This window comes from Uloborus diversus, chromosome 8 (genome assembly GCF_026930045.1).
Source record: "Uloborus diversus isolate 005 chromosome 8, Udiv.v.3.1, whole genome shotgun sequence".
Taxonomy (NCBI): Eukaryota; Metazoa; Arthropoda; class Arachnida; order Araneae; family Uloboridae; genus Uloborus; species Uloborus diversus.
The window spans coordinates 91,901,821-91,927,861 of NC_072738.1; the positions used below are offsets into that span (position 1 = coordinate 91,901,821).

General features: G+C 32.7%; 1 protein-coding gene across 1 annotated transcript in view; it reads right to left on the minus strand.

The window, feature by feature from the left end:
• Positions 1–26,041, minus strand: part of LOC129228208 (fibrillin-1-like) — a gene marked incomplete at its 3' end in the record, with an annotated part of 107,463 nt that overhangs the window by 42,548 nt on the left and 38,874 nt on the right. Inside the window, 30 exon segments of the mRNA XM_054862873.1 lie at positions 13–195; positions 801–869; positions 976–1,227; positions 2,158–2,226; positions 2,330–2,509; positions 2,737–2,805; positions 2,892–2,960; positions 3,916–4,098; positions 6,261–6,329; positions 6,969–7,037; positions 7,676–7,858; positions 8,856–9,098; positions 9,622–9,751; positions 11,009–11,196; positions 11,914–11,976; positions 12,121–12,246; positions 14,759–14,950; positions 15,195–15,257; positions 15,442–15,504; positions 15,639–15,701; positions 15,837–15,905; positions 16,637–16,756; positions 16,887–16,949; positions 17,614–17,739; positions 19,555–19,623; positions 19,826–19,954; positions 20,062–20,151; positions 23,536–23,775; positions 24,900–24,962; positions 25,225–25,344. Coding sequence (XP_054718848.1) covers positions 13–195; positions 801–869; positions 976–1,227; positions 2,158–2,226; positions 2,330–2,509; positions 2,737–2,805; positions 2,892–2,960; positions 3,916–4,098; positions 6,261–6,329; positions 6,969–7,037; positions 7,676–7,858; positions 8,856–9,098; positions 9,622–9,751; positions 11,009–11,196; positions 11,914–11,976; positions 12,121–12,246; positions 14,759–14,950; positions 15,195–15,257; positions 15,442–15,504; positions 15,639–15,701; positions 15,837–15,905; positions 16,637–16,756; positions 16,887–16,949; positions 17,614–17,739; positions 19,555–19,623; positions 19,826–19,954; positions 20,062–20,151; positions 23,536–23,775; positions 24,900–24,962; positions 25,225–25,344 — 3,615 coding nt within the window.

Sequence of the window (26,041 nt, forward strand, 5' to 3'; positions counted from 1 at the left end):
GAACAAACTTACTTTCATTACACTTGTCATCTGGATTACCCTCAAAGCCAGATTTGCATGAGCAATGAGGTCGATGAACAATAGGCCTGCAATCTGCATTTTTACCACAAGGAGCAAACACCTCACAAGGATTAACACAGCGACTGCTCACACAGGCTTTGTCAAAAGTACAGTCAGAATCTCTGCGACATCCATCTATAATTGGAAAAAGAGATTATAACACCAAACCAAAATTACATTGCTGCCAACATTGAAAGATGAAAATTAGGGAGACTTAACATGAAAAATTTATTGACATAAGTTTGAGTTCAAAACGCTTTTTCAAATATAAGAACAGATTTCTTAACTTAAGTCTGTACCGGACCCAAAATTCAGATTGGAAATCTGGCAGGAACCAAAAATTAGGATTCATTTTACTTTATTGAAATAAAATGAAAAAAAAAAAAACCCTTCAACATATAGGCTGTTCCTTTTTTTCCCCCCCCCCCCACTCTCTCATAATCCTTGCAGCAGTTTAACATTTAGGATGTTCAGAGAAAAATCAAGAACCGTTTATTACTTTTTGGGGAAATTAAAATTTTAAAACAAAATTAAATATGTTTCAAAAATGATCAGACACATACAATTTTTATTCTAGTGTATGAAAAGGTTTCATTTATATTATTGTGATGGTTTTATTGAAGGGATTTTTTTTTTGTCACTATTGATCTCTTTTTTTTTTGGGAGGGGATGAAGGGGGAGGATTTGCTTGAAATGCAGACAAAGTGGGGAAAAAAGAAGAAAAAAAAATGTATACTTACAGATGCATTTGCTATTTTCACAGATCTCACCAACAGAACAGAAAGAATCTGATCGGCATCCAGTAACAACTGCAAAGACAAACAAAAATTCATTTTTAATAGCTAGTTCAAAAAAAACTAGCACATTGGGATTAAGATGAATTTAATTAAAGCAAACTAAATGTATTTAACTTACCAATGCAATGTGAGTCCTCGCAAATTTCATTCTTTCCACAGTCAGCATTATGTTGACATTCTCCCCTTGAAGTAGGTTGGCAGAACTGCTTGGCATTGCCCTTGTACTGCTGTGGACAACTGCATTCTGCTTGATGATGGTAAGCTCGACAAATTGCATTGAAGCCACAAGCTCCAGAACGACAAGGGGTGTCACAACGACCTTGAATGCATGCTTGATCATCAGGACAATGCTCATTAAAACGGCAACCCTCTGAAAAATGACAAACAGAAGATACATTTAATGCATTTATAGAGATACTATAAAACTATTACAGGTGGTTTGAATAGCTCGTTTGAAAAAATGACAATTGTTTTCTGCTTCATTTATTAATTTCTTTTTTTAAGGTTTGAACTGACTGATACTAAATAGGGTTAAAAAAAATGCATTTTGAAAGCTACATAAAATGATTTCAGCTCACAACATTATTTGAAGTTCTAAAAATGTTTGGCATTTAGTATAAATTATGAAAATTTGCTCAACTATAGTGTTAAAAGGTAAACAAAGTTTGTTAAGAAAAAAATCTAAGGAAAAGAAAGAGAATAGACTATATTTTAAAAATAGAAAATTAGGAAAATGGAGCTTTACTTTTAACCTCCATCATTTTACCTTTCATGAAAACATTTTTCAAAAACAAACTGTGATTAAAATTGGACAGTTAAACATGTGAAAGGGAAAAAAATTATTAAATAAATAAATAAGTGCAGTATCCTCATATATATAATGACAAATTCACTGATCAAGTAATGTTCTGACGTCAAGCCATAGCATGACAGTTTGATAACATGTTTTGGTAATGTTTGACATGCAGGGAAATGCTTTATTTTGACAAGGCTGAATTGGATCCATCAGCTTAAATGTTTTACTGATTAGACTGTAATTTTAGAAGAATGAAGATACTAAAAAATGGTCAACAATAACGCTAACTACGGGAGTTTAGGGTTAATCCACTGGAGTTAGGGTTAAAATTTCAACTATCAAAATATCACCAAACAGGCAAGTGCTTTGTTCAAATGTAGAAGCAATTTTAATTCGTCGTACCTTGACGGGCAATTTTCTAATTATATAGAAAAATCCTTCTTTAACATAAAAAATAATAGTATTATTCATTGCAAGTTAAATGCTTAACGTCTAAACACTTACCTAAGCAACGAGTGCTAACACATATTTTTCCAAGCTGGCAATCTGTATCAACATGACACTCCACTTGAACTGGAAAATAATATTTAGTTTAGTACATTACAAAAACACAGAGTGTGTGAAATCCAAAAAGAAAGGTTTTTATGCATTAAAAAACTATAGAAAAAAATCTTACTTTGTTTGCAGAGAACTTTAGGGTCGCCTGTGTGATCAGGCGAGCAGCGGCATAAGGCAGCATGATTGATAGATTTACATTCGGCATTGATACCACACTTCCCAGGTCGGCATGGTGTCTGGCACTGATTTTCATAGCATTCCTGAGTGAACCCACAATCACTGTGACTGCGGCAACCATCTAGAAACAAGACACAAAGAAAAAAAAAAGGAAGAATTAGATTTCTGAATATCCTAAGTGTTTGATCCCCCCCCCCAACTAGATACAGGATGCTTATTGATTACAAAAAGGGCTAGCAATACTCATCAAAATAAACAATATTTTAAATGCAACTTATGATTAGAATCTACTTAGTGTGCCCCAGAAAAAAAAATCCTCTTAACCAGAAAGAAAATGCTTTTACTTACACAAACACTTGGTATTTTCACAGATTTGCCCTTGATTACAATCATTGTCAGAAGTACAACCAGGCACAACTAAAGAAAAGAAAAGAATTCATTTAGACCACAAGGTCATCGAATATTAAGTCACTTATGAAGAAAGGAACAAAATAGATTTTTACCTGAACATTTTCCACCCAAACACATCTGTCCTGGATTACAATCAGTATCTCGACGACACTCTGGACCAACTGGGAATTAGAAATAGAAGCATATTTAAGTTTTGGAAATTAAGCAAGAAAATACTTAAATTTATCCAGTATTGTTTCAGTCTATATGTTTTTTTAACTATAAAAATTCAAACAGTTTTACTCCTTTAAATATTAACTATCAAAAAATGTATGGACACAAAGATACTTTAATAGTATGTTTTTAACAGTAAAATTATTCGCTTTTTACTGTTGCTATGAATGTAAAGTAATTCTCAAGTTTTAAAAATGCATCACAAGGTCAAATGATTTGATCAAATCGTCATGACCCCTCCCCCAGTTCTTATAGTAAGGTATGGCTTTTGAAATATGTTTGAATAAAATACAACAATGAATTAATTAACCTTTCCATAATGAAATATAGGTTAGAAATCCGGACGGATGAATACAGCAACTGGGTAAGTAGTAATCAGCATTTGCATTCTAAAATATTCAAATGTTCTTTAAAATTCTGATGCTGGTTAAAGTAAAATCATTTATGTGTTTAAAATTGCAAAGCAAAGCACAAACTACAATAAATAATACATTTATGTTTAATACAATTAAGTTGGATTTTAAAAAAAAATTCAGATAGACAATAATAAAAATTTGTCTATTGTAAAATCATTAATTAGATTCTAATACTGTAAAGTACATATGAGTTACAATGTAAATCATGCTGTTTAGACAGGCACCATTAAGGTTTCAAAACATATTTAAGAAAGAAAAAAAATATAAACAATAATCTTCTGAAGTGAGCTTTTTCTTTAAGATACAATTACAAAGTTTTGTACTGTGAATAATTTCATTGTATGTGACATAAGCTTATAGAAGACATAAGCAGAAAAATATTACGAAGTATGGAACATCAAGGCATTAATTCAAATTTCTACTACATCTAATTGAAAAAAGTAAATACTAGTAAAAGCAAGTGTTACATTATGAATAACAGACTCACTTGTTCTGCATTCAATCTGTGAGTTTCCAGTGAAACCTGGTAGGCAAGTGCAATATGGTCGGTGATTAATGGCTTCACAGCGGGCATTTGGTCCACATGCTCTAGGTAGAGAGCACACCTGTTGGCACTGAGAATTGTAGCAGCCTTCATCCAGGGCACAGTTCTCATCTCCACGACAACCAACTAATTTGGAAGAATTATTACTTACTAACATACTCATCAACTGTAAACGTAATTAAGTACAATAAACAAAGGTCAAATATGATATATAATGAGCTTTCTTTCTTTCTTTTTTTTTCCAGAGGAACTAAAGCATTATTAATCCTTTAAAAAATATATTCAGATCTTTATAATTATTTTTATAAATGAATTATAATCATTTTTCTTAAGATACAGAATGCTGCTATGCTTTTACACCCAAAAAAAAAAAAAAAAAACCATCAAATTCTCACTCATTAAAGTATTATATTTTAGAAGTTTCAATAACTAAACAAAAAAATTATAATAATTCAAAAATACATATTAATTTGTGAATAAAATAAACCCTCAAATTAAAACCAAACTTGGAGTTTTTACATTTTAAATGTTAAAAAATATATATTGAAAATAGGAACAAATACTTTTTTTTTCTCAAGTTTAATACTGACTATGCCAGTGATACAAACATGGACCATATTTTCCAAAACAAACAAGGTAATTTTACGTGGTTTTCAGTAGTTCCATAAAATTTCATAGTAAAAAAAAAAAAATTAGCATGAATAGGGGAGGGTGGGGCAAGATGAGATACTTAACCAAAAAACAGTTGTGAGGGCAAGTTAAACTCATAAGTCAATTAGAAAACTATGTCATTATTATCTCTCAAGTATTATAAAAGTATACAATTTGACTCAATATTCTATTTCCAACAGAAAAATGTTGACGCATGTTTAAATTAGATGAGTCAAAATCCCATCTTACCCCACCAGGTGGGGTAAGATGAGATTCAGGGTTTTTCATAAGTCATAAAGATGAGCAGCTTCATCGTCCTTATCCTCCTCTTCTGCACACGATCAATGGGCCTATTTCTTGCATTCGCAGCACCTAATCCATTCTTCTGTCGATTGGGAATATAAATGTCCACAGTAAAGGCATGCGACATCAGAAGGATCAGACGACAATGAATAATCGGATGGTTTCCCTTTAAGTACAGTTTTTGTTTTTAATGTTTTAGACTGTATTCTTCTGTTTTTATCTTTTGACTGGCCAACTTTCGTTGCTGTACTAGTTGATGGGATAAATGAAAAAATGTCATCCACAAATCCCTTTTTCACGTTTTGTTTCTTCTTTTTTCCTCGATTTTCTCCTCGTCCTGCTTAGATTTTTATACTTTCTTCTCCTTTCTCTGCTTAGACTTTCCAATTTTCTCCTCTTCCTGCATAGATTCTTCCATTTTCTTCTCTTCTCTCTCTGCTTAGATTTTTTTATTTTCTTGCATTCCTTTTGAGCCTTCACCACAAAAAGTTCCTTTCTTTTAGTCCACAAGAAGATCTCCTTCTTCCAAAGAAAAAATAGTTTTCATGGAGCCCAAAGGCTTAACTAAATCTAAACTTGTGGTTTCTTTATTTGAATGAATTTTTCCAGCTGTTGAAACAGTAAGAACACCTCTGTCCAATTGCTGCTTTCAGCTTCTTTCACTTTTCTATGAAGTGTAGCCTGTGGTCCATTATAAGTTCGGGATGCTTTCTGAAATCCCATTTCTCCACTCACTATGCATTCAATAGCATGTTGCATCGATTCTAGTGAGCAAATTCCCATATTCGTCTTTCTTTTCACTATCTTAAGAAATCTCAACAGAATAAGAAACAAATCGCAATACATGTGGGGGTAAGATGAGATAGTATTCCATCATGCCCCTCGTATAATATCTCGTCTTGCCCCACTGACGCCATTTGGCGTGTTCACTGTCGATTCAAGTTCAGATTATAAATAAAATTACATTAAATAACTGTAAATTTATCCTTTAGAGTTGCGGATTACGATTATATGAGAATACAAACATTAGTAAAATCGTACTCACCAAACTACACTTGGAAAGGTGTTGAAACAAAATAAGAGCACGGCGAAACGCACGAAAATTGAGAGAAAAACTTTGTGCACTGCAAATGCAGCGCAATACTAGGTTGATTCGACCAAAACATGGTTTCTGCTTCTCCCAACGCAACTACTTCACTACTTTTCTGCAAGATAATAGCACCCACCTTCCTAGGAGCTTCAGTATCTCACCTTACCCCGCTATTCAATCTTGCCCCACCTTCCCCTACTTAAATTAAATTATTAATGAATACTTAAATCAAATTATTACATACCAAAGCATTTATTCTTTTGACAAATATGACCCAAATGACAATCCTCATCAGTGTGACACTCAACATCATCTGAAATATTAGAAAACTTTATTAATTTCACATTGAAAAGTGAAAACAATTAATAAACTCATCGTTTAGAGCTGCAGAAAATTGCACTGCAAGTAGAATTTTACAAATATATATATATATATATATATATATATATATATATATATATATAATGCAGTGTGTGAGCTTTCTTAATAATGTAGCATAATCTACTTTTATTAGTTGAAAAATAACTCAAGTACAGCAAATATTTAAATTTGTTGTAAGAATAATAGGAGAATATATTACATTATTATAATAATAATCCTATTTTTTAATGATATAACATTATTATAATAATAGGATTATATATAAGTTTTACGGTCAAAATACGTACTGAAATAATGGTACTAAAAAGTAGTAATAAAACATCAACACAGAGTAAAATGGTAAAGAATAACCGAAGGAGAAAATAAAAATATATGCATAGACAAAATAGTTAAGTAAATAATAAAAAGAGTTGTATGCTAACTTAATTTTAAAAATAATAAAAACTTTAAACAATTGAAAGTTTGAAAAAATGACATTTAAATTTGTAGATGTTTAAAAAAAAACATCCTTCAAAGGAATAAATTAAGATGGTTCAAACTAATTCAGAAAACATGTAAACTAAATATTTACCTTCGCATCGTTTATTGATACACACTTTACCAGGAGCACAATCAGAACTAGTATCACATAGGCCTTCAACTACAGAAAAGAAGAAATAATATAGTCATAAATGCAGAACAACAATTGTTACAAGATGCCAAAAATCAGTACAATATTGAATGTTATGAAATGCCAGAAGAATCTAATAAACATATTTTGCTTGAAAAAATACAGCTTTCTTAATTTCCATTTTTATTGAAGATTAAAAGCAGGATATTGTATAATAGATAATAATAATCAGTGTCATTTATTTAAATTAAAAATAAAATGATACAATCACTTAACTACTATTGTTTTCGATCATGAAATAAATGCTAGGTAAATTACATTGGAAAAACATTTTTTTCAATTAACAACTAAAATAAACATTTTTCTTATGTATAATTGTAGCTTCAAGCAGTTAAAAGATTAATTTGCCATTGCTCAAAAAATCTAAAAGTAAATAAAAAAAAAACTAAATCTGAATATTTTAAGTATGCTCATTGATAACAATATTTGTATCCTGGAACACTTGATATTTGATTTGAAATCAAGTTTTATTGACTTATATTTTGAAGTGTTAGTGATTCACAATTCATTTGTTGTTTTGTACATCATTATTAAAATAATTAGGCTAAAATTTGTATTAACATCATCATCATTCTCCATAATATTATTATTGGAAATAAGACACTCACTTCTTCTGCATTCAACAACTGGATTTCCAGTATAGCCAGGTGGACAAGAACATTGAGCTCGATGACCACCAGCAGTACAGGTCGCTTTCAAACCACAAGTAGTGCTGAACATGCATAGCCGCTGGCATTGGCGACTAATGCACACTTCATTATCAAGACATCCTGGATCTGATCGACATCCAACTATTAAAACAAAGTACAATGTTACTCAAAAATTCATAACGGAACAATTTAAAAGTAATAATTGAAACTTGGAATTTTTCAAGCAATTCAATAGATTGATTAAACATTCTTCTCTTCCATTTAATTTGATTAAGTGTGAAAAAAAATAGAAAAAACATTTTGGGGTAATTATTTCAGATAAAGACTAGATTTTTTATAACACATATTAAATATAGTAAGATACTAATTTCACAGTTAAAGAGCTGCACTGAGTTCAAAAGGCCTTCAGAGCTCTTTGGGGTCATAGTCCTAAGTACAATTTAGAAAGCAAGTCTTTAACATTAGGATGCAAAAAAAAAAAAAAAAAAAAAGTAAACTAGAGAGCAGTGCTATCCACAAAGAATGTTATTAAAACTGAAACAAGTTCACAAAGTTCCTTCCTGTGGAAAACTTAGCTTTGAGAGTTAATATGTTAGTCATCTAAACAAAAATAAAATATTTATAATTTGAAGCTCTCTCAAACCATGAATATTAATACTTGTCTACAATAATGAGAAACCCAAACAAGTACAACTAAGAAAGAGTGCCAGAGCAATCCCAAGTGTTACCAAGTCGGGGAAGACATTTCTTCCTCCCACAAAGAAATTAAACTGTCTGTACACATAGTAGGCAGGTGAAAACTGATAATTTGAGAACTATAACTTTGCAAAAATAAATGCAGATAAAATATCAACACATTCACACCCTATATACCCCATGGCATAAATAACCAGTGTTATTACGTATGTCCGAAAAATTTTGTGGATAAAAGTTGTATAAAAAGTTTCAAGTTTTGGTATCATTGATTTCAACTTGTCATGCATTGCTTAAATGCCAGTGGACATGATGCTCTTCTTTTCTCTCATTGAGCCTGCAGCAACTGATCATTCTGGATGACAATGGTTAAATCGTAAGGCAAAGAAGTAAAGTAAGAAAAAACTTATTACATTAAAACTTATTTATATTAAAAGTAGCTTACTTAAGCAGCGGTAGTTCTGACAAATCTTTCCACTTCCACAGTCAGCATCAATGACACATTCGACCCTTGAACACTCAACTCGTGGGTCTCCTGTGTGCTCTGGCAGACACTGGCAAACAGGACGATGGTCTGCTGGATGACAGCGTGCACCTGTGCCACAAGCAGTTGGACTTGCACATGGGTCCAAACATTGGCCATTAATACAAGCTTCTTCCAGAGGACATTCGGCGTCACGACGACAACCTGATATAAAATAATGAATAAATTAGAATAACTTCAAAGTTGTCTGTATAAACAATTTTATTTTGAATATGTATTTCAAGGACTCTGAGTGAGAAATTGATTTTTTCCAAGGTAAAATTTGATTTTCAGTAGCTTAGGAATAATTATTAGTGACATCCAGTTTCTAAATTGAAGTTTAGATATCTTGCATAGCTCATTTAAGCAAGCAAAATTTATGACATGAATGTAATTTTATGTAGTTCACACTTCTTTAAATTTGAAACATTCAACTCAGTTCACATATAATATTTTGATAGCATAATAAAAATTAAAATGCACTAATTTATAGATGCCATTAAGTTTGCCATTTGAAAATTCTAGCTTGACTTAATTGAAATAGCATTTTCAATAATTATTACTAAATTTAAAAAAAAAATCCTACAACTTTAGTGTAGTTTTATGAAAGTACACGGATTTTTAAGGACCTAAAACCATTTTTTAAAAACATACTTTGACATTAAAATACTTTAAGTTTAAAATATACCTGAGACACATTGTCCATATTCACACACAAAACCATTGGGGCAACTGCGATCAGTTGTACACGACACACTGCACCTGCGCTCAATACATCTCTCATCATCTAAACACTCAGAATCTGAAGAGCATGACACCTGTTTGAATTTCAAAGCATTTCTCAATATCAAAGGTTTAAAAAATTCAAACATTAATAAATACATTTTTAAATAATCAATACTATCTACATAAAGAGTTGAAGAGAAAGAAATTAAAATAACAGAAGTCCTGACTTAATGCAATTAATTTTATAAATGAAATAATTTCATCCTATCTTAAATACATGAGTAGAATTTAGCATAAATGAGATAGAATAAAAAGTTTTGGAAGTTAAAAAAACTAAAAGTTTGACACCTAATGGGGAAATCTTTCTCAAAGAACTATTGTAGTTCTAAGAGAAAATGAGTTATAGAATAATCTTGTACAATAAAAAGTTGTAGATATTGAGCTCTTGCTCTTCTCTTAAATTTTATGAGAACTTTAACATTTTAGATGCATTTTGGGGCCATTTGTGTGAGAAAAATAAGTTTGAAGACTGTAGGGCTCCAGCACTTCTTTCGTTAGAAATTAAGCCCTGCGTATAATGAAAGATAGATGCTGTCATGGGAAGGTAAAGTGCAGTAATTTCAAGTATGTCATTTTTTGCATTTTTATCATCTTTTGTACTTTAGCTTTAATGTGCAAGCTTGCTTATTTGGTTTTCTGAAAATAACGTACGGAAAAACATTAAATACCAACATTTCTCTATTGTTAGTATGGAATCCAAAACACATTTCTTCAAATATCTCAGAACTTCATTTCTGCAGATACTGTGCTTTACCTTCACACAACAGCATGTATTTTAACCTTAATGATTTCGTTACCATTAGGTAATGTAATACTTTTCCACTGATCTTACATTTGATTATGATAAAATTTAAATCTGAAATGTATGAAACTCTATTATAGTGTACTGAGATTTGAAATCATCTGTACAAATAGTTTAAGAACAAATTGCACTGTCCTTTTTCAATAAATATTTCAAACCTTAAAACTGAAAAACTTTCATTCATGATTAAAGATTTCTTGCATTAAAGTCATGAATGCTAATCTCCATAAAATAGATTTGTATTTTTAAGTTCAAAATAAACATAAATACAAGATTTTCAGTAGCAGGAATATCAACTGGTTATACCATTCAAAATTATGGTTCTATGCTTAAACAAACTATCACATATGTCTGAAGATAAACAACTGAGCAAAATAAGCCCTGTGTATAGTGAAAGATAGATGCTGTCATAGGAAGGTAAAACACAGTAATTTGAAATTTGTCAATACATATTCAAAACACATAAAAAAAATTTTTATTGACATACTCTGCACAAAGTATCTTCACAGAAACGTCCAAGACCACATCTATCATCAGCATTGCAACGCTGTAATTCACGATCACATTTTGTGTATGGGTCACCTGATAGGCCTGCAGGACAGGAGCAGCGGATAGAGTGTTGAAGGACATCACAATGTGCATTGGTACCACAGGCAGTAGGGCTGTCACATGGATCTGTGAATGGTGAAGGAATAGACATAAATAAATCATATTGAATAAAAATACATAAAGAAATTTAATTTAGTGTGAATAAATATTGAAATATTTCACCAAAAGTTTTCTTGGGATGGCAAAATGTAATGAAACATATAAACAGAAAAACTAATATTCTTTTATTTTGATGATGTTACATTCATTACCCTACTCTGAAGAATGTAATATTTAACATATAAACATTTTAACTCATATTTTTAAGATAAAAGCATATTTGTTTTATTTTTCCTATGTAATATTTAGCATTTCTTTTATATTAATTTCATTTTCAAAAGAAATTCATAATTTAAGAAAAAATTTTCAGAAACACTAGCAAACGAAGTTCTTCATTAAAGCTTATCCAATAGCATGTTTAGATTAGATAGTCCAATATTTAGTTAGTCCAGTAGATAGTTTAACTATCTGTGAGAATGACCATCCGGTTTATAAGGACAGATAGATCCAACTATTAAATTGCAGGGATGATAGTTTACTGTTACAGATCTGTGTTTGGCTCTAAATTAATCAAAGTCACATTGAAATGAATAAAACACAGCATCACATTTTTCCTTTTCCTCCTCATTCAGATAGATCATCTTAATGGGTCGCTTGCCAACTCCATGGCGAACATGGTCAGGCAGTAATATAAAACTGCAAAAATATTTTTTTTTTCTAAGATGATTAACAATCAGCACTTACTTATGCAGTGGTTATTGATACAAGATTCATGGAAAGCACACTCTGTATCTGCCCGGCATCCAACTGAAAGAGAGAAAATTAATGAATTTAGGGAATTGTAATCTTCAAACATGCAAAAGGATAAGAAAAGGACGCTAAACACCAGCATTAAAAGCTGTTACATTGAGCTATATAAACACAGTAATATATATATTTTTTCCAGCTCACCTCTGCAAAAGTTCTGCTCGCATATTTCTCCTGAGTAACAATCTCGATCTCGTAAACATTGTACAAAGCAACGATTTTCAAGACATTTCTCGTTCACTGCACAATCTCGACTGCTACTACATGGCACTGAAAAGGAAAACGCAAAAAATATATGTATTTATATGAAATAAACAAAAAGAAAATTTGAAAATAAGTGCTTTTTTTTTTGCATTTTTATGCGCTCAAAATAACACAATATATTTATGCAAGTTATGTTATTGTATGTTGAAAAGGATGGAACTAAATGAAATTGAGAAACTCATTGGGTTAAAGAAAAAGCTTTTACGATGATATTTAAACCCTGTATTAAATACACTGGTGGCGGGGACAATCAGACTTAAATGACATCATTTAACAGATCAAGCACTTTTAAAATTACCTAAATTGGCACTCTTATACAACATACACTGGTGCGCAAAAATTAAGGACGAAGTCGAAAAATTAGCATATCAGCAGCACGAAGAGGCAGAGCGGACAGAAAGACCAATCAGGAGATTAAGTAAGGTTATGGACGGTAGCACATGCGCAGATATGCAGGCAGACGTAATGGGGGAGTATCTGAATAGTATAAAGCATGTTGTCGGTGTAAGATCAGTATTTCTGGCAAAGAGATTGCACGCCGTATAGCAGTTAAAATCACACCGAGTTGCTGCCTCAGCGAGAAGTGGCGAATAATCAATCTGTTAGGCGACATCTGGATGCTTTTTCCCGAGGTCGAATCATTGGGAAGTTGGAGGAAGACCGCAGTGTGACAAGTGTGGCTGCAGAGTTCGGAATTGCTCACAGCATCGTTTCACGACTTTGGAGACAATTTCAAACTACAGGAACAGCTATCCGGGGGTTCAGTAGTGGTCATCCACGAGGAACCACACCCGCAGATGACCGGTATATTGTCTTACAGGCCAGAAGAAACAGGCGGCAGACAGCGGGAGAAATCGCTAGACACACGACACAGGCGATTGGACGACTGATATCGCGTTTTACCGTGGCCAGAAGACTGCACTGTGGTGGTCTGTTTGCACGACGCCCTATACGGTGTGTACCTCTAACGCCTGCCCATCGGAGAAGGCGTTCTCTGTGGTGCCGGGAACACCGGAATTGGAGAGACAATGAATGGGGACGAGTACTCTTTACAGATGAGAGTAGATTCAGTCTGGGTAGCGATTCTCATCACATACTCATCTGGAGAGAGCGGGGGAAGCCACAATCATCCCTCGAACATCATTGAAAGGGACAGGTATGGAGGTCGCAGTGTTCTCATTTGGGGAGGCATCATGCTTGGCAGTCGTACAGACCTTCACATCTTTGACGCAGGTTCAGTCAACGGGACCCGTTATTGTAACGAGATTCTTATTCCATATGTGCGTCTTTTTAGAGGCGCTATGGGTCCACAGTTCCTTTTCATGGACGACAATGCACCATGTCATCGCACAGTAGCTGTCGAACAGCTCTTAGAGAGTGAGAATATTGAACGTATGGATTGGCCAGCACGATCTCCGGATCTCAATCCCATCGAGCATGTATGGGATTTTCTGGGCAGACGCTTGGCAGCTCCTACCTTACCACCAGTAACGATTCGGGAGCTTCGATTGGCGCTGCAAGACGAATGGGCAGCAATGCCTCAACAACTCATTGACACCCTCATTCTCAGCATGGGCTGACGCTGTGAAACCTGCCTAGCAGTCGGGGGAGATCATATCCCCTACTAAAGACCGGATGTTTCTTGCTGGACACCCATCACAGGGATGTTTCGGCCTTCAGTCGCATTGCGCTCCATGCTACTTTTTCAATAAAGCTTCTTTTTATCCCTCTGATTTCTCTTTTAGTAAGTGTTGCTTACATTACACATGTCCTTACGTACTGAGGATCTTACGGTATTAAATGTGTTGATTTGGAAAGCTTTTGTACGAAGTTATATTGAAAAAACCGTCTCGTCCTTAATTTTTGCACACCAGTGTATATATGCCTCACAATGCATGAGTGGAAAAGTTTCGATGTTCTACAAAATAAATATTTAACCCACAAATGTTGGATTTTTTTTTAATTTTCATGAAAGGCCATAGAAAACAATAATGGTTAAACAGAACCCTAGACGCTTCGCCCACATACCCCCATGGAGTTTTTAAAAATAAACACTCAGCCCAAATGTTTCTAAAAAGAAATATTTTAAAAGTTTTGCATGGCCATAGAAAAGATAATAGCTTAATTCAAAATGTCGATTGATTTTTTGCATTATTTTACTGACACAGAAAACAAGATTGCTTTTCATTTCATTGAACATCATAAACATTTTGTTTAAACCAATGCTTCTATTGAGAGGAGCAGTGCAACATCAGACTATTTCCATAGAAATAATCATATTTCATTTAGTAAGCAACTGCAGTAAAGAGTAAAATCATACAGAATATGATCCAAATGTTCAAGGTTCTGGGCCTGAGGGGTAAGTTTGAAATCATAACCCAGCAGTTCTATATAAAAACCTTTAAACATCAAAATGAAGCTAGATAACAATTTGGAAAATAGTAAAAAACATACAGTAAGGTTATGAATGAACAAGATGACATTTAATTAATTTTTGCTTGAAAAAATAATAACTTACTTCTGCATTGACCATTATGACAAGTGAGTCCAGGTGGACATGGTTCATCTATACACACAATCTGAGGCCTGATGCAGCCAACATTTGCATTTGGTCTACCAACAAAGCCTTCACGACAACTGCATACAGGTCGATGGTCATTCACACGACATTCCGCATTCGGACCACAAGTAGCACTGCCTTCACACGGGTCTAAAGTGGATTTAAAAAAAAAAGCTTTAATAGCATGAAACTGCAATATGTATTTGGCTCAAGATAGCAAGAATATAGAAAACAAAAAGAATGGTCTAGGCACTATGTGCATAACAGAGATCCAGACTTTCAGCTTTATTATTAGTTAAGATACATTTAATAGCACTCACAATAAAAATTCAGTAAATACATATAGCACAATCATTAAATGCAAAACTATATGTTTTTAAAACTCAGTACTTACCTCTACATTGGTTGCTCACACATGCTAGATTGTCAGGACATTGATCGTTTGTACGACATCCAACTAAAAGTAATAAAGTATGATAAATAAGTGTCAAAGTAGAAATGTTAGTTGTGACTGTTTTATGCTAAAAATGCAACAAAAATCTTTGATTAAAACTATATTTAAAAATTCCTCTTAAGACAAAATAAATTATTCTAATTTAATATTATCAGGCATGAAAAAAAGGTAAAGTATTTGCATGTACCTTGGCAATGATTCCTGATACAAATCTCACCATTTTGGCAATCTTGATCTCTTCGACAAAGAACTACAAAAAAAATATATATATATTGCACTCGAAGAAAAGAAAAAATTTCTTATAAAATCTTAGGAGCAAAATCATGGTTTATAAAACATTCTTTGAAGAAAACTACAATAAATTAAGATGTCTGCACTACTTACCCAAGCAATGATTGTTAACACATTTTTCACCAGTGCCACATTCGTTGTCAGTACTACATTCCACTAAGTTAAGATAAAAAAATCATAGGTTAGATTGAATTAAAAATAATAATATCTGAAATATAATCAAAACCCTCTTACAATATTCAACATAGAAGAGAAAAGATTTAATATAAAAGTGGTTGTGAATCAACCTACCTCTACATTTTCCGTCTAAACAATAATGATTAATTGGGCAGTCAGCTTCTGATGCACAAGATGGAAGAACTGTGAAAAGTAAATTTAATGAGTAAGATGTATTAAAAAAACTACTTATAACTAGATTTAAAAATTTCTAACATGCAAGCTATTTCAGCAACTAAGGATAAAAATCTTTACAGGATTTTTTTAAAAAAAGACCATAGAGACAAGGAATATTTATGTCATTTTTAGTGGGCTACTTGTAAACAACTTTGGAAAGCACTTTTCAGTATGTTTCCTGATTAGACAGGTTAATATTGCGCTTTTCCCTTTTTGATTGGATACTTTTGTACCCACGTTCATCCTATTGGCATTATTTATTGCTTTCTAGCTTTCTTACATTTTCAAAACAACTTAAAAAGGCTTTCAAAGCCTTGAATTAACTGCTCAATTTTGTGTACAATATTCATTGGCATACGTGCTGATTCTCACTTTGAACTTTTCTAGAAAATTATAATTAAAGCATATTGAATAACAAGCAGATTAAGATATTGATGGGCTCTAGGCCAAATAATTTTTTCGGGTCCCCTGTATTCAAGCTTTAGCCATTGGCTAAAATAAATTTTGCTAATAGACTTAAGTAATTTCAGCCATTTGGGAGTCCCTAAATACTGGGGTCCTAGGCCACTGTCTAGTAGGCCAATTTAGTAATCAGGCCCTGATAACGAGGTTCAATCAACATTTTTGAGGGCAAACACAAAACACCCCACACACAATTAATTATTAATGTATGAATTAATGTAAGGACTGAGACATACTTCTCTGGCAAGCAATATTTGGATTTCCAGTGAATCCTGGTGCACAGCTACATTGTTGTCGGTGATTCTGAATTTTGCACAAAGTATTAGTTCCACAAGCAGTAGAGCTTTCGCATGGATCTAATTAAATAACAGACACAATCACAAATAATGTTATCAAACAGAAGAAATAATATAATTTTTTACTTTAAAACAATGTCATTGGTTAATTTTGAGTAAAAAATTTTATTGATAAAAAATGCTATCTTACTTGTGCAAATATTTAGAATACAAGCTTCTGAAAAGGAACAATCATCATCTATTCGGCAGCCAACTGAGAAAAAAGGAAAAGGAAATAAATGAATAAATAAACAAACAAACATAGAATCCAAAAATTAGTTTTATAATCTACCAGAAAACATCAGATCATTTGCCGAAAGTACTAAATATTCTAAAATGAAAATAAATAAATAAATAAATACACACATAAAACATTCATAACGATGCAACAATAACAGCATGAATAATCAACGTTACAGCTCATTTTTCATGAAATATAGCTTTTTTTTTCAAAAGTATGGAAGACGGCAGATAATTGGTAGTTCATTGTAGTTTCATATGCGAAAACATTTCAGGTGGAACTTTTTGTATTTCAGATAGAAGTTACAACTATTGCTATTATACTCCATACACGCTGAATACTCTCAATTTTTTTTAGATATATGTATATGATCGCATACACATATTGCGCATAATGGATTGCTGGGCACATACCCTCAGAAAAAGTGATGGGAACATCACTGGCTATGACAAGGTAATTTTTAAAATCTTCATTACTTTTTAATAAAAATTTCTTTTTTAAAGTAGCAATGCAGAAGTTTCTTAAAATGGGCCTCGAAAAAAAAAGAAAAATACAGAAAACTAAAGGAAGGTATTGATACCCAGCTGCAAAGCAGCATTTGTTGAACCAGTAGGATATTTGAAGACACTGAACTTACCAATGCATTTGTTTGAAGCACAAATTTCACGAGATAAGCATTCTTTGTCTTCTCTGCATCCAATGACACACTGACCTTGGTGACAAAGTTCCTTGTTAGCGCAGTCCTCATCAGATCGACAACGAACTGAAAATGAATAGTCAAGCTTTTGTTGATTATTTCAGGCATTAATATCAAGAAAGAAAATGCAATAAAATGAACTTTGGATTTAGCAACGAAATGTATATTTATTTTAAAAGAGTGCAGAGTAATTAAACACAAAAACTATAACGGATATGTTAGGGTGGTTTAAAAAAACTTTTTTCAGCAAGATTCCAGGCCACTCCTTATTTTTTTAAAACTTACTGATAGTATTATGCTGTAAAGGATTTAGCTTCTTACTCAAATTTTAAGCCGGGGGCTGGATAACACCTTAATTTAACCCATTAACCGCATTATAAAAAATGCCACAAGTTTAGAAGCATTTAATTTCCCCAGCTGTTTTTTTTTTTTTTGTAAATAATTTTTATAATTGCAATGCATATGCATATTACTAGTGTATATTATACAGTCGGACTCCTATTTAATGAATTCATCGGGACCAAAACTTTTATATGTTAATTCAGGGTTTCTCCTAATATCGGGGTGTGAAAAAAATGAAAAAAAAAAAAATGCCCCAACCTTATATAAAACCCCTAATAAGCAACTGCGCAAAAATATCCATAATTAGAAAATGAAACTGAATTAGAAACTTTTTATTCAGCATTTCACCACTTATTACACACTAGTTAATTTAAAATTTTAAACTACTAAACCTAAGTAATGATGTCTGATGTTTGACAATTTCCTTGATACTTGACTCGAAATAGTTCTCTTTCAACTTTATGGAAAGTAGAAAATACTGCGTCGACAGCAGGCTGCAATTTGCAGCCTGCTACATGAGATATGTTCTTACAGTTTCCAGGCGATATAAAGCATTTGAAAAGTAAATTTTAACGGAATTTTCACAATCGCTTTTCCGCATCAAAATCAATATTCGTTGGTTGCTCCCTTGGCCGTCAAAAATTGCTGATTGATTCCAAGAAAAGTCTTTTTTATTTTGGACAATATGGATATAACGTTTGGAAAACAATTCAAAATTTTTGAACTCAAATTAACAAAACAAATTTTTTTCAGCTCTTAAAATAATTCATTAATTCGGGGTTAATTATTCGGTAAATAGGTGTTTTTGCCTTCATTTTAGTTGAGGAAAAAGAAAAGTTTCGTTAAAACGTGAAATTCATTAAATAGAGGGTTGTTAAATTGGGGTCCCAATGTAATACGTGTATGTAGCATTGTTTTTTCAGTTCAATGTATTTTTTTAACCCCCTTTCCTATATGTATGAAGTTTGGAGGACTGGGTTTGGGGTTGACCACCTTCTTTCAGTTGAAATAGGAAGCTAAAATTCTTCCAGTATATTAGCATCCACAAGTCTAAAAGTATTGAGGGTGGACCGTTATCTTGGATTAACTTTTTTTTTACATGTATTTTTGAAGGATACCCTAGGATAGATTGTCAAAGCTATTTTAGGATTTCACAAAATAAATTGCAATTGTAAGTGGTTGTACATATCACTGAAGCTAATGTCAACACAGATAAAAAAAATAGTTCTTAAATTAAAATAACACTCAACTACTTCTTGTCCTGAAAAATCGATGAGGGAAACATTTCTCATGCTACCATTCAAATAATGCATATTTTCATTTCATGTGAGCTTTAATCATCTCTTTGAATAGTTTACTTAATTTCATTAGTAAATTGTTCCAGATTTCTGCACTAATAGGTTTGGCTTCAGCAAGGGCTTGTTATACCATTTTTCTATTATGATAAATAGTACATAACTAAATATATTAGAAATAAATTTTCATTTTCAAGAACACCAGACCTTTACAATGTAAAATATACTTTCAAATTTTACTTACGCTTGCATCGCTTGTTTACACACATGTACCCAGATGTGCATCCATTGTCAGTTGAACAATCCACAGTAACTGAAAAAAAGAAAAATCTTCATTACCAATTTCACACTATATATAAGTATGAATTATTATATCTTTTAGAACATAAAAATACCACTTAAAAACTAGAGAGGCTAAGTCAAAGTACTTAATTTTCTTTGCACAAATCTACAATTTAAAGAAGTATGGACTAAATGTTTTAAAAATTGATTGTAAAAACAATTTAATATCTTACCTCTGGTACAACCTCTAACTGGATCCCTAGGATTGCCAGAGAAACCAGGCAAGCAGTAGCAGGCAGCTCGGTGGTTTTCCACTCTACACAAAGCATTTACTCCACACACATCATTTGCTTGGCATGGATCTGCATAACAGAAATGGGTTCAGTACAAATGCATTTCAAAGAGCAAAGAGTTATTTTATTTGTCAATAATCACTTTTTTTTGTGACATAATGTTTTGTAGCACTTACTTTTGCACATGGGTGGAATAGTAGTTCGATCACAGTAAGCAGTGAAGGGACAATCCTGATCACCCTGAGGGCACTCGTTTTCACTGCGGCCTAAAAAACAAAACATTTTATTAAGTTACGCTTAAAATTATAATTTAAAAAAAATGGCTCAGATAAAAATTCTTGTTTTTTTCCATTTTAATTTTCTGTTAATAACATTAGCCATAAATCCTGTATTATTTTATCTAAAAAGGACAACAGTTACGAATTATGATGTGTATAATTTCTTTTAATTGGAAATATAAAATTAGGTAAAGTTGCTCAGAAAATATCGTACTTTACAAAAAGTAGTAAAATATTAAACAATTCAGAATGTTTAAAGCACATTTTCAAGTTACAATTTTAATTGAAAATTTAATACCCTAAACAAAATACTGATTTGTTTACAAGTATACAGCTAAGCAGATTGTCAGTATACAATTGATTTTGTGGCACTTAGGCAGAGTTTGAAAGCAGTTTTTTCTTCTGGATTGGACAATAGCGATGTGAATCTTCAGTGGGCAGAGTTTAAGGAAAAGCTAGCGAAAACGGTTGGGGATCATGTTTCTTTTAGGAGAAAGGGTGTCAACACTAAAATTTGGCCAACGTGGTTTTCCAGGGAAACTAAAGACGCTTTAAATTACAAGCAAGCTGCTTTTCATAGGTTTAGAGAAACAGGTCACAGTGCAGATAGGCTCCAATATTGTAAGGCAAGGCGTAAATTTAAGTATTTGGTACAGATTCAGAAAAGAGAGTTGGAGCAAAGACTGGCAGATAACATAAACAGGAATCCCAAGAGGTTTTTTGCATACGCTAATTCAGGGAAAGTTCAAAATAGTCATATTGGGCCACTGGTTGATGAGCACGGAATTTTAATTCAGGACGATAGTGATATTGCTAATGTTCTTAATAACTTTTTTTCGAGTGTTTTTAACGATAACTGTATCTTAACAGTTGACACCAACAAGACACAAGCTATAGTACAGCTTGAGGACTCTGTATTTTCCCGGGATGACGTTTTACTTCATTTGAAAAAAATTAAAGAGACTAAGGCTCCGGGACCTGATAATATTTATCCAAAAATTTTAGTTGAATGTGCGGAGGAATTAGCAGATGTAATCCTAAATATTTTCAATGCTTCTTATAACTCAGGGACAGTGTCAGAGGACTGGAAACTGGCTAACATTACACCGCTCTTCAAGAAAGGGTCTAAAGGGAGTGCGGGAAATTATAGACCTGTGAGTCTACCTTTGGTGGTTTGCAAAATTTTTGAAACATTGATAAAAATTAAGATAGTAAATTTTCTAGAGACTAATAATCTATTGACTAGTTTTCAGTACGGTTTCAGGAAAGGTAAATCTTGTGCAAATAATTTATTACATTTCTATGATAAAGTTACCATGGCTTTGGACAATAAGAAGCCTGTAGATGTTGCTTACATTGATTTTCAAAAAGCTTTCGATAAGGTACCGCATGTTGCTCTACTTAGCAAATTAGCTGATATAGGAATAGGAGGGAAAACTTTCATTTGGGTAAAAAACTGGCTGACCGGAAGGAAACAAAGGGTAGTTGTAAGGGGAAATTATTCTAATTGGAGTGAGGTTTTAAGCAGGGTTCCTCCAGGATCAGTGTTAGGCCCTGTTTTGTTCATTGTTTTTATGAACGATATTCACAAAAGTATTTCTGGGAACATGAATTGTTTTGCCAATGATGTCAAAGTTATGGGGACTGTAGAAAATGAAGAACAAGCAAAACAGCTGTAAGAGGATCTAGATCATATTACGGAGTGGGCTGATAAATGGGGTATGGCTGTTAATGTTGGGAAATGTCAAGTGCTACATTTAGAGCATGGAAATAAGTGTACAAGTTATTATTTGCAAGGTTCAGTCATTAGTCAGGCAGACAAAGTTACTGATCTGGGGGTCTTAATAAGTCAGGATTTAAAGTTTAGCCAACAGTGCAGCATTGCTAGTAACAAGGCCAATAAGATGCTTGGGTTTATCAATAGATCTATTTCAAACAAATCTAATGAAGTTCTTCTGCCCTTATATAGAAGTTTGGTAAGACCTCATTTGGAGTATGCTGTTCAGTTTTGGTCTCCTTATCTTAAGAAAGACATTAATGTATTGGAAAGGGTTCAAAGGTGAGCTACAAGGCTAATAAATGGACTTTCTCACTTAGACTATGATTCCAGGCTTAGAAGGCTAAAAATGTACAGTCTCGAGCAAAGAAGAGACCGAGGGGACATGACTCAGTTGTTTAAATTTATTAAAATGAATGATGTTACGGGGCTGAAGTTTAGCACTGAAAACAGGACAAGGGGTCATTGTTTTAGGCTATTTAAATCTCAGGCTAACATGGATGTTAGGAAAAATTATTATTTTAGCAGGGTTGTGGAACCTTGGAACAGTTTACCGGAAGAGGTGGTAATGAGCAAGGAAGTAGATAGTTTTAAGAGGGCCATTGATCTTCACTGGGGATTGTAAATTGACTAGGACCAATCTAGCTGGGCCCAGAGCCTGTTGCTGGTCGTCACTTTTGTATTTGTATTTATTTGTATAAAATAGAGGTTTTCAATGTATAAAAACTTGAGAAAAGATGCAATGAAGACAAGGGCGGATTCATGCTACCATTTTAGGGAGGGGGGCATGTTGATGAATGATCCCCTTCCTCCCCAACAAACCTACGGTTTTTGGTGCAAAAAATTTCTGTAAGTGCTTAAGTGTCAATAAAAAGTACCAAATGGGTCAGGAATGCTACACTTAGTAGAGAATACATGTTACTAATTAATTTCATGAGTAAATATAAAGAATTCAAATATTAACTTTTTAAAATAATTAATGAGTTGAAAAGCTAACTGAAATGAATGACATTTTATTCATAAACTAGTGGCACCCGCACGGCATCGCCCGTAATAGAAAAATTAAAGGTCTTTTGGTTCGCCTGTATATTTACAAATAATGTATGGTGAATTTTCTCGCCAATTGGCTTGTACTGACGTTACAGTTCCACGTTAAGATAATTTCGTATCTCGCCAATTGGCTTGTGCCCATGTTACGGTTCCACGTTATGATAATTTCGTAATTTATGATAGTTTTTTTCTTAAAATTGGAATAAAAAAAGAACCACATCGATTTTTCGAAAAATCGCTTCGAGGTGCACACCCCCATGCTACAAACTAACATTGTGCCAAATTTCATGAAAATCGGCCGAACGGTTTAGGCGCTATGCACGTCACAGACATCCTACAGACATCCAGACATTCTCCGGACAGAGAGACTTTCAGCTTTATTATTAGTAAAGACTACTATTTAAGCACAATGTGGACAAACAATATTGTCAATGGTTTGGGTGGGGGGGGGGGGGGTCACGACTACCATGACCCTCCCATTGTACCCACCCCTGGAAGAAGGATAGCCGATCTACTCGACATTTTTAATTTTACGAGCAACTTACATCCAGGATCAGCATATGGATTTCCAATGTTTCTTTCCGGTGGACAGTAACATTCAAAACCTCCAAACTTATTGCGGCATGTTGAAGTGTGATGGCACGGTCTACTGGCACAGTAATCAGAGGGACGGCAGCCTACAATTGGATCTCCATCATAACCTTCATGGCAGCGGCATATTGGTGAGTGATTCCTAGTTTCACAGAAAGCATTTCGTCCACAGATGCCGGGAATTTTACATGGATCTAAAATTATGAATAGCAGATCAGAAACGTAAATGATCAGATGATTAATTAGCAAATACAGTGAAAGCTTCTTTGCTGTTTCTTGTGCTAAATCACCAAAATTTAATTACAGATAGTAAGAAGTACATTTTATGATATTTGCATGCATTTTTGCAGTGTTTTTAAAACATATTAACCACTAAACAGGTTTGGTGATCAACTAGCTTTTCATGATGCAACAAACATATTTTTGCATTGCACTAAACATATCAGGAAATACTGCAATTTAATCATTCAAAATGAGTTACAAAAATGCATTTATTAAAATTAAATTTCAAAAAAAAAAAAAAACATCCCAAAAATAAAGGTTAAGAACAAAGAAAAACCTTTTAATGAAGACTTTATAAACTCAACTCAAAAATGAATAAAAACAAATTATTTCCTTTATATTTAAATAAAGAAAAAAAAAGCACTATGATTTTGAATACATAAAGAAATCTAATTTAAATAAATAGTGAGATTTGTGTCAAAAACAAATGCTGTTTTTTATGTATTTTATACGTAAATGTAGAAGAAATAATTTCAAATCTATCTCAATTACTTAGGCTGTTGAAAAAAGAAAAACCTTTTTTCCTTATTTTGCTGCTAGTCTTATGTACTTCCATTTAATTTGCCTGTTCACAAACTAATTATTAATGGAGTGTTTGTTCCCAAGCAACTATAAGATGCTTCACAAATCATAACTCTCTTGACGAGTTGTTAGATATAAGAAACAATATCAACATATTAAGCTGATGCTAATTTCATGGAAGAGACATAAATTCAGGTTTGAGAAGACTGAAATAAAACTTGAATTAAATAAGATTAACCATCAAATAATATAAAACATAATCTGATGAGCCAGAACCTAAATTTAAATTAAATGGAAGAAAAAAATGTGGTTTAAAGATGAGGATTAGACCTGAACAGTTGCTTCAACTGAAAAAAGTAGTTAAGAGAAAAAAAAAGTATTATGTCTAAATCCAAAAGATATCACATGATCAAATGTAGAACCAAATAATAAATCTTTTTGATCTTTAAGAAATCTTTAAAAAGATTTGGACCAAGAAAAAAATAAAAATTTTAATTAAAAACCTGAGACTTACCATTGCATTCATATTTGTCACAGACTTCTGAATCCCGACAATCTTGGTTTCTTTCACATTCAACTAAACAATAGAAAATGTAAAACTTTCAACAAAGAGCACTAAGTAAGACATTTAAAGTAGCTTCAAGACATTACAAGTCAGTGGTGTTTTTTCCTGAATATTTTTGCTCAAAATAATAATGATAATTACAATACAAATTAAATAAATGTAAAAACTAATTAAATAGAAAAAAATCATGCAAACTGGTTATTAAATTGGCATCTTTATTGGACAAAATAGTATGTCATCAAAATAAAAATATAAGATAGCAATAGTTCTATACCTGGCTCACATCCTTGATCTACAGGATCTCCAATATAACCTTTTTCACATTTGCAAATAGCCGAGTGACCCCGGGAATCACAATAGGCATGTGGAGCACACAGCACTAAATCACAAGGATCTGCAAGCAAATTCATGAAATCAAATGTTGGTGCAACATAAACATTCATCAAATCAAAAATTATTTTTAATCGGTTAATGAATATAACAAAGCTATTGACAAAAATATATTTTCAGCATCCTAAAAAATGCTACAATAATATCCTTAAACTGATAAAAAACAACTTTGCTATGAAGTCTCTTACATTTTTTTAAAAATTTTAACCCATAAAGAAGAAAGAAAAAGAAAACAATTAAGCAATCTGTTTATTTTTTCTGTGCTCAAATATGATACTGAAATGTTGCAGATACAGGAAAAAGTGTCTTTTCCAGACACATGTTAAAAGACATCATAAAGTATCTGGTAACTGATGACAGCAGTTAAACTTAATTCATTTTTGTAGTATCCTTAATACATACAAGAAGCAAAAATATGCATAAATATTATTTATCTTTGGAATTGCTCAATTTTAAATTGAAAAATTTACACAGTATTTTGTTCATTACATAAAAACAAGTTATTATTATGCTGTTAATTGCAGTATCGGTGTGGATTGTCGTCCCATACTATGGGAATTGCCAAGATCCAAGAAAATAATACTTCAATGAATCCCATCCCACTGCATAATTTATGGTTAGTTGGGGGATAGGTTAGCAAAGAAAGTCGCTGATGTCACCCAATTGTTAAGCAGTTCAATTGATCAATGGCAAAACACCTG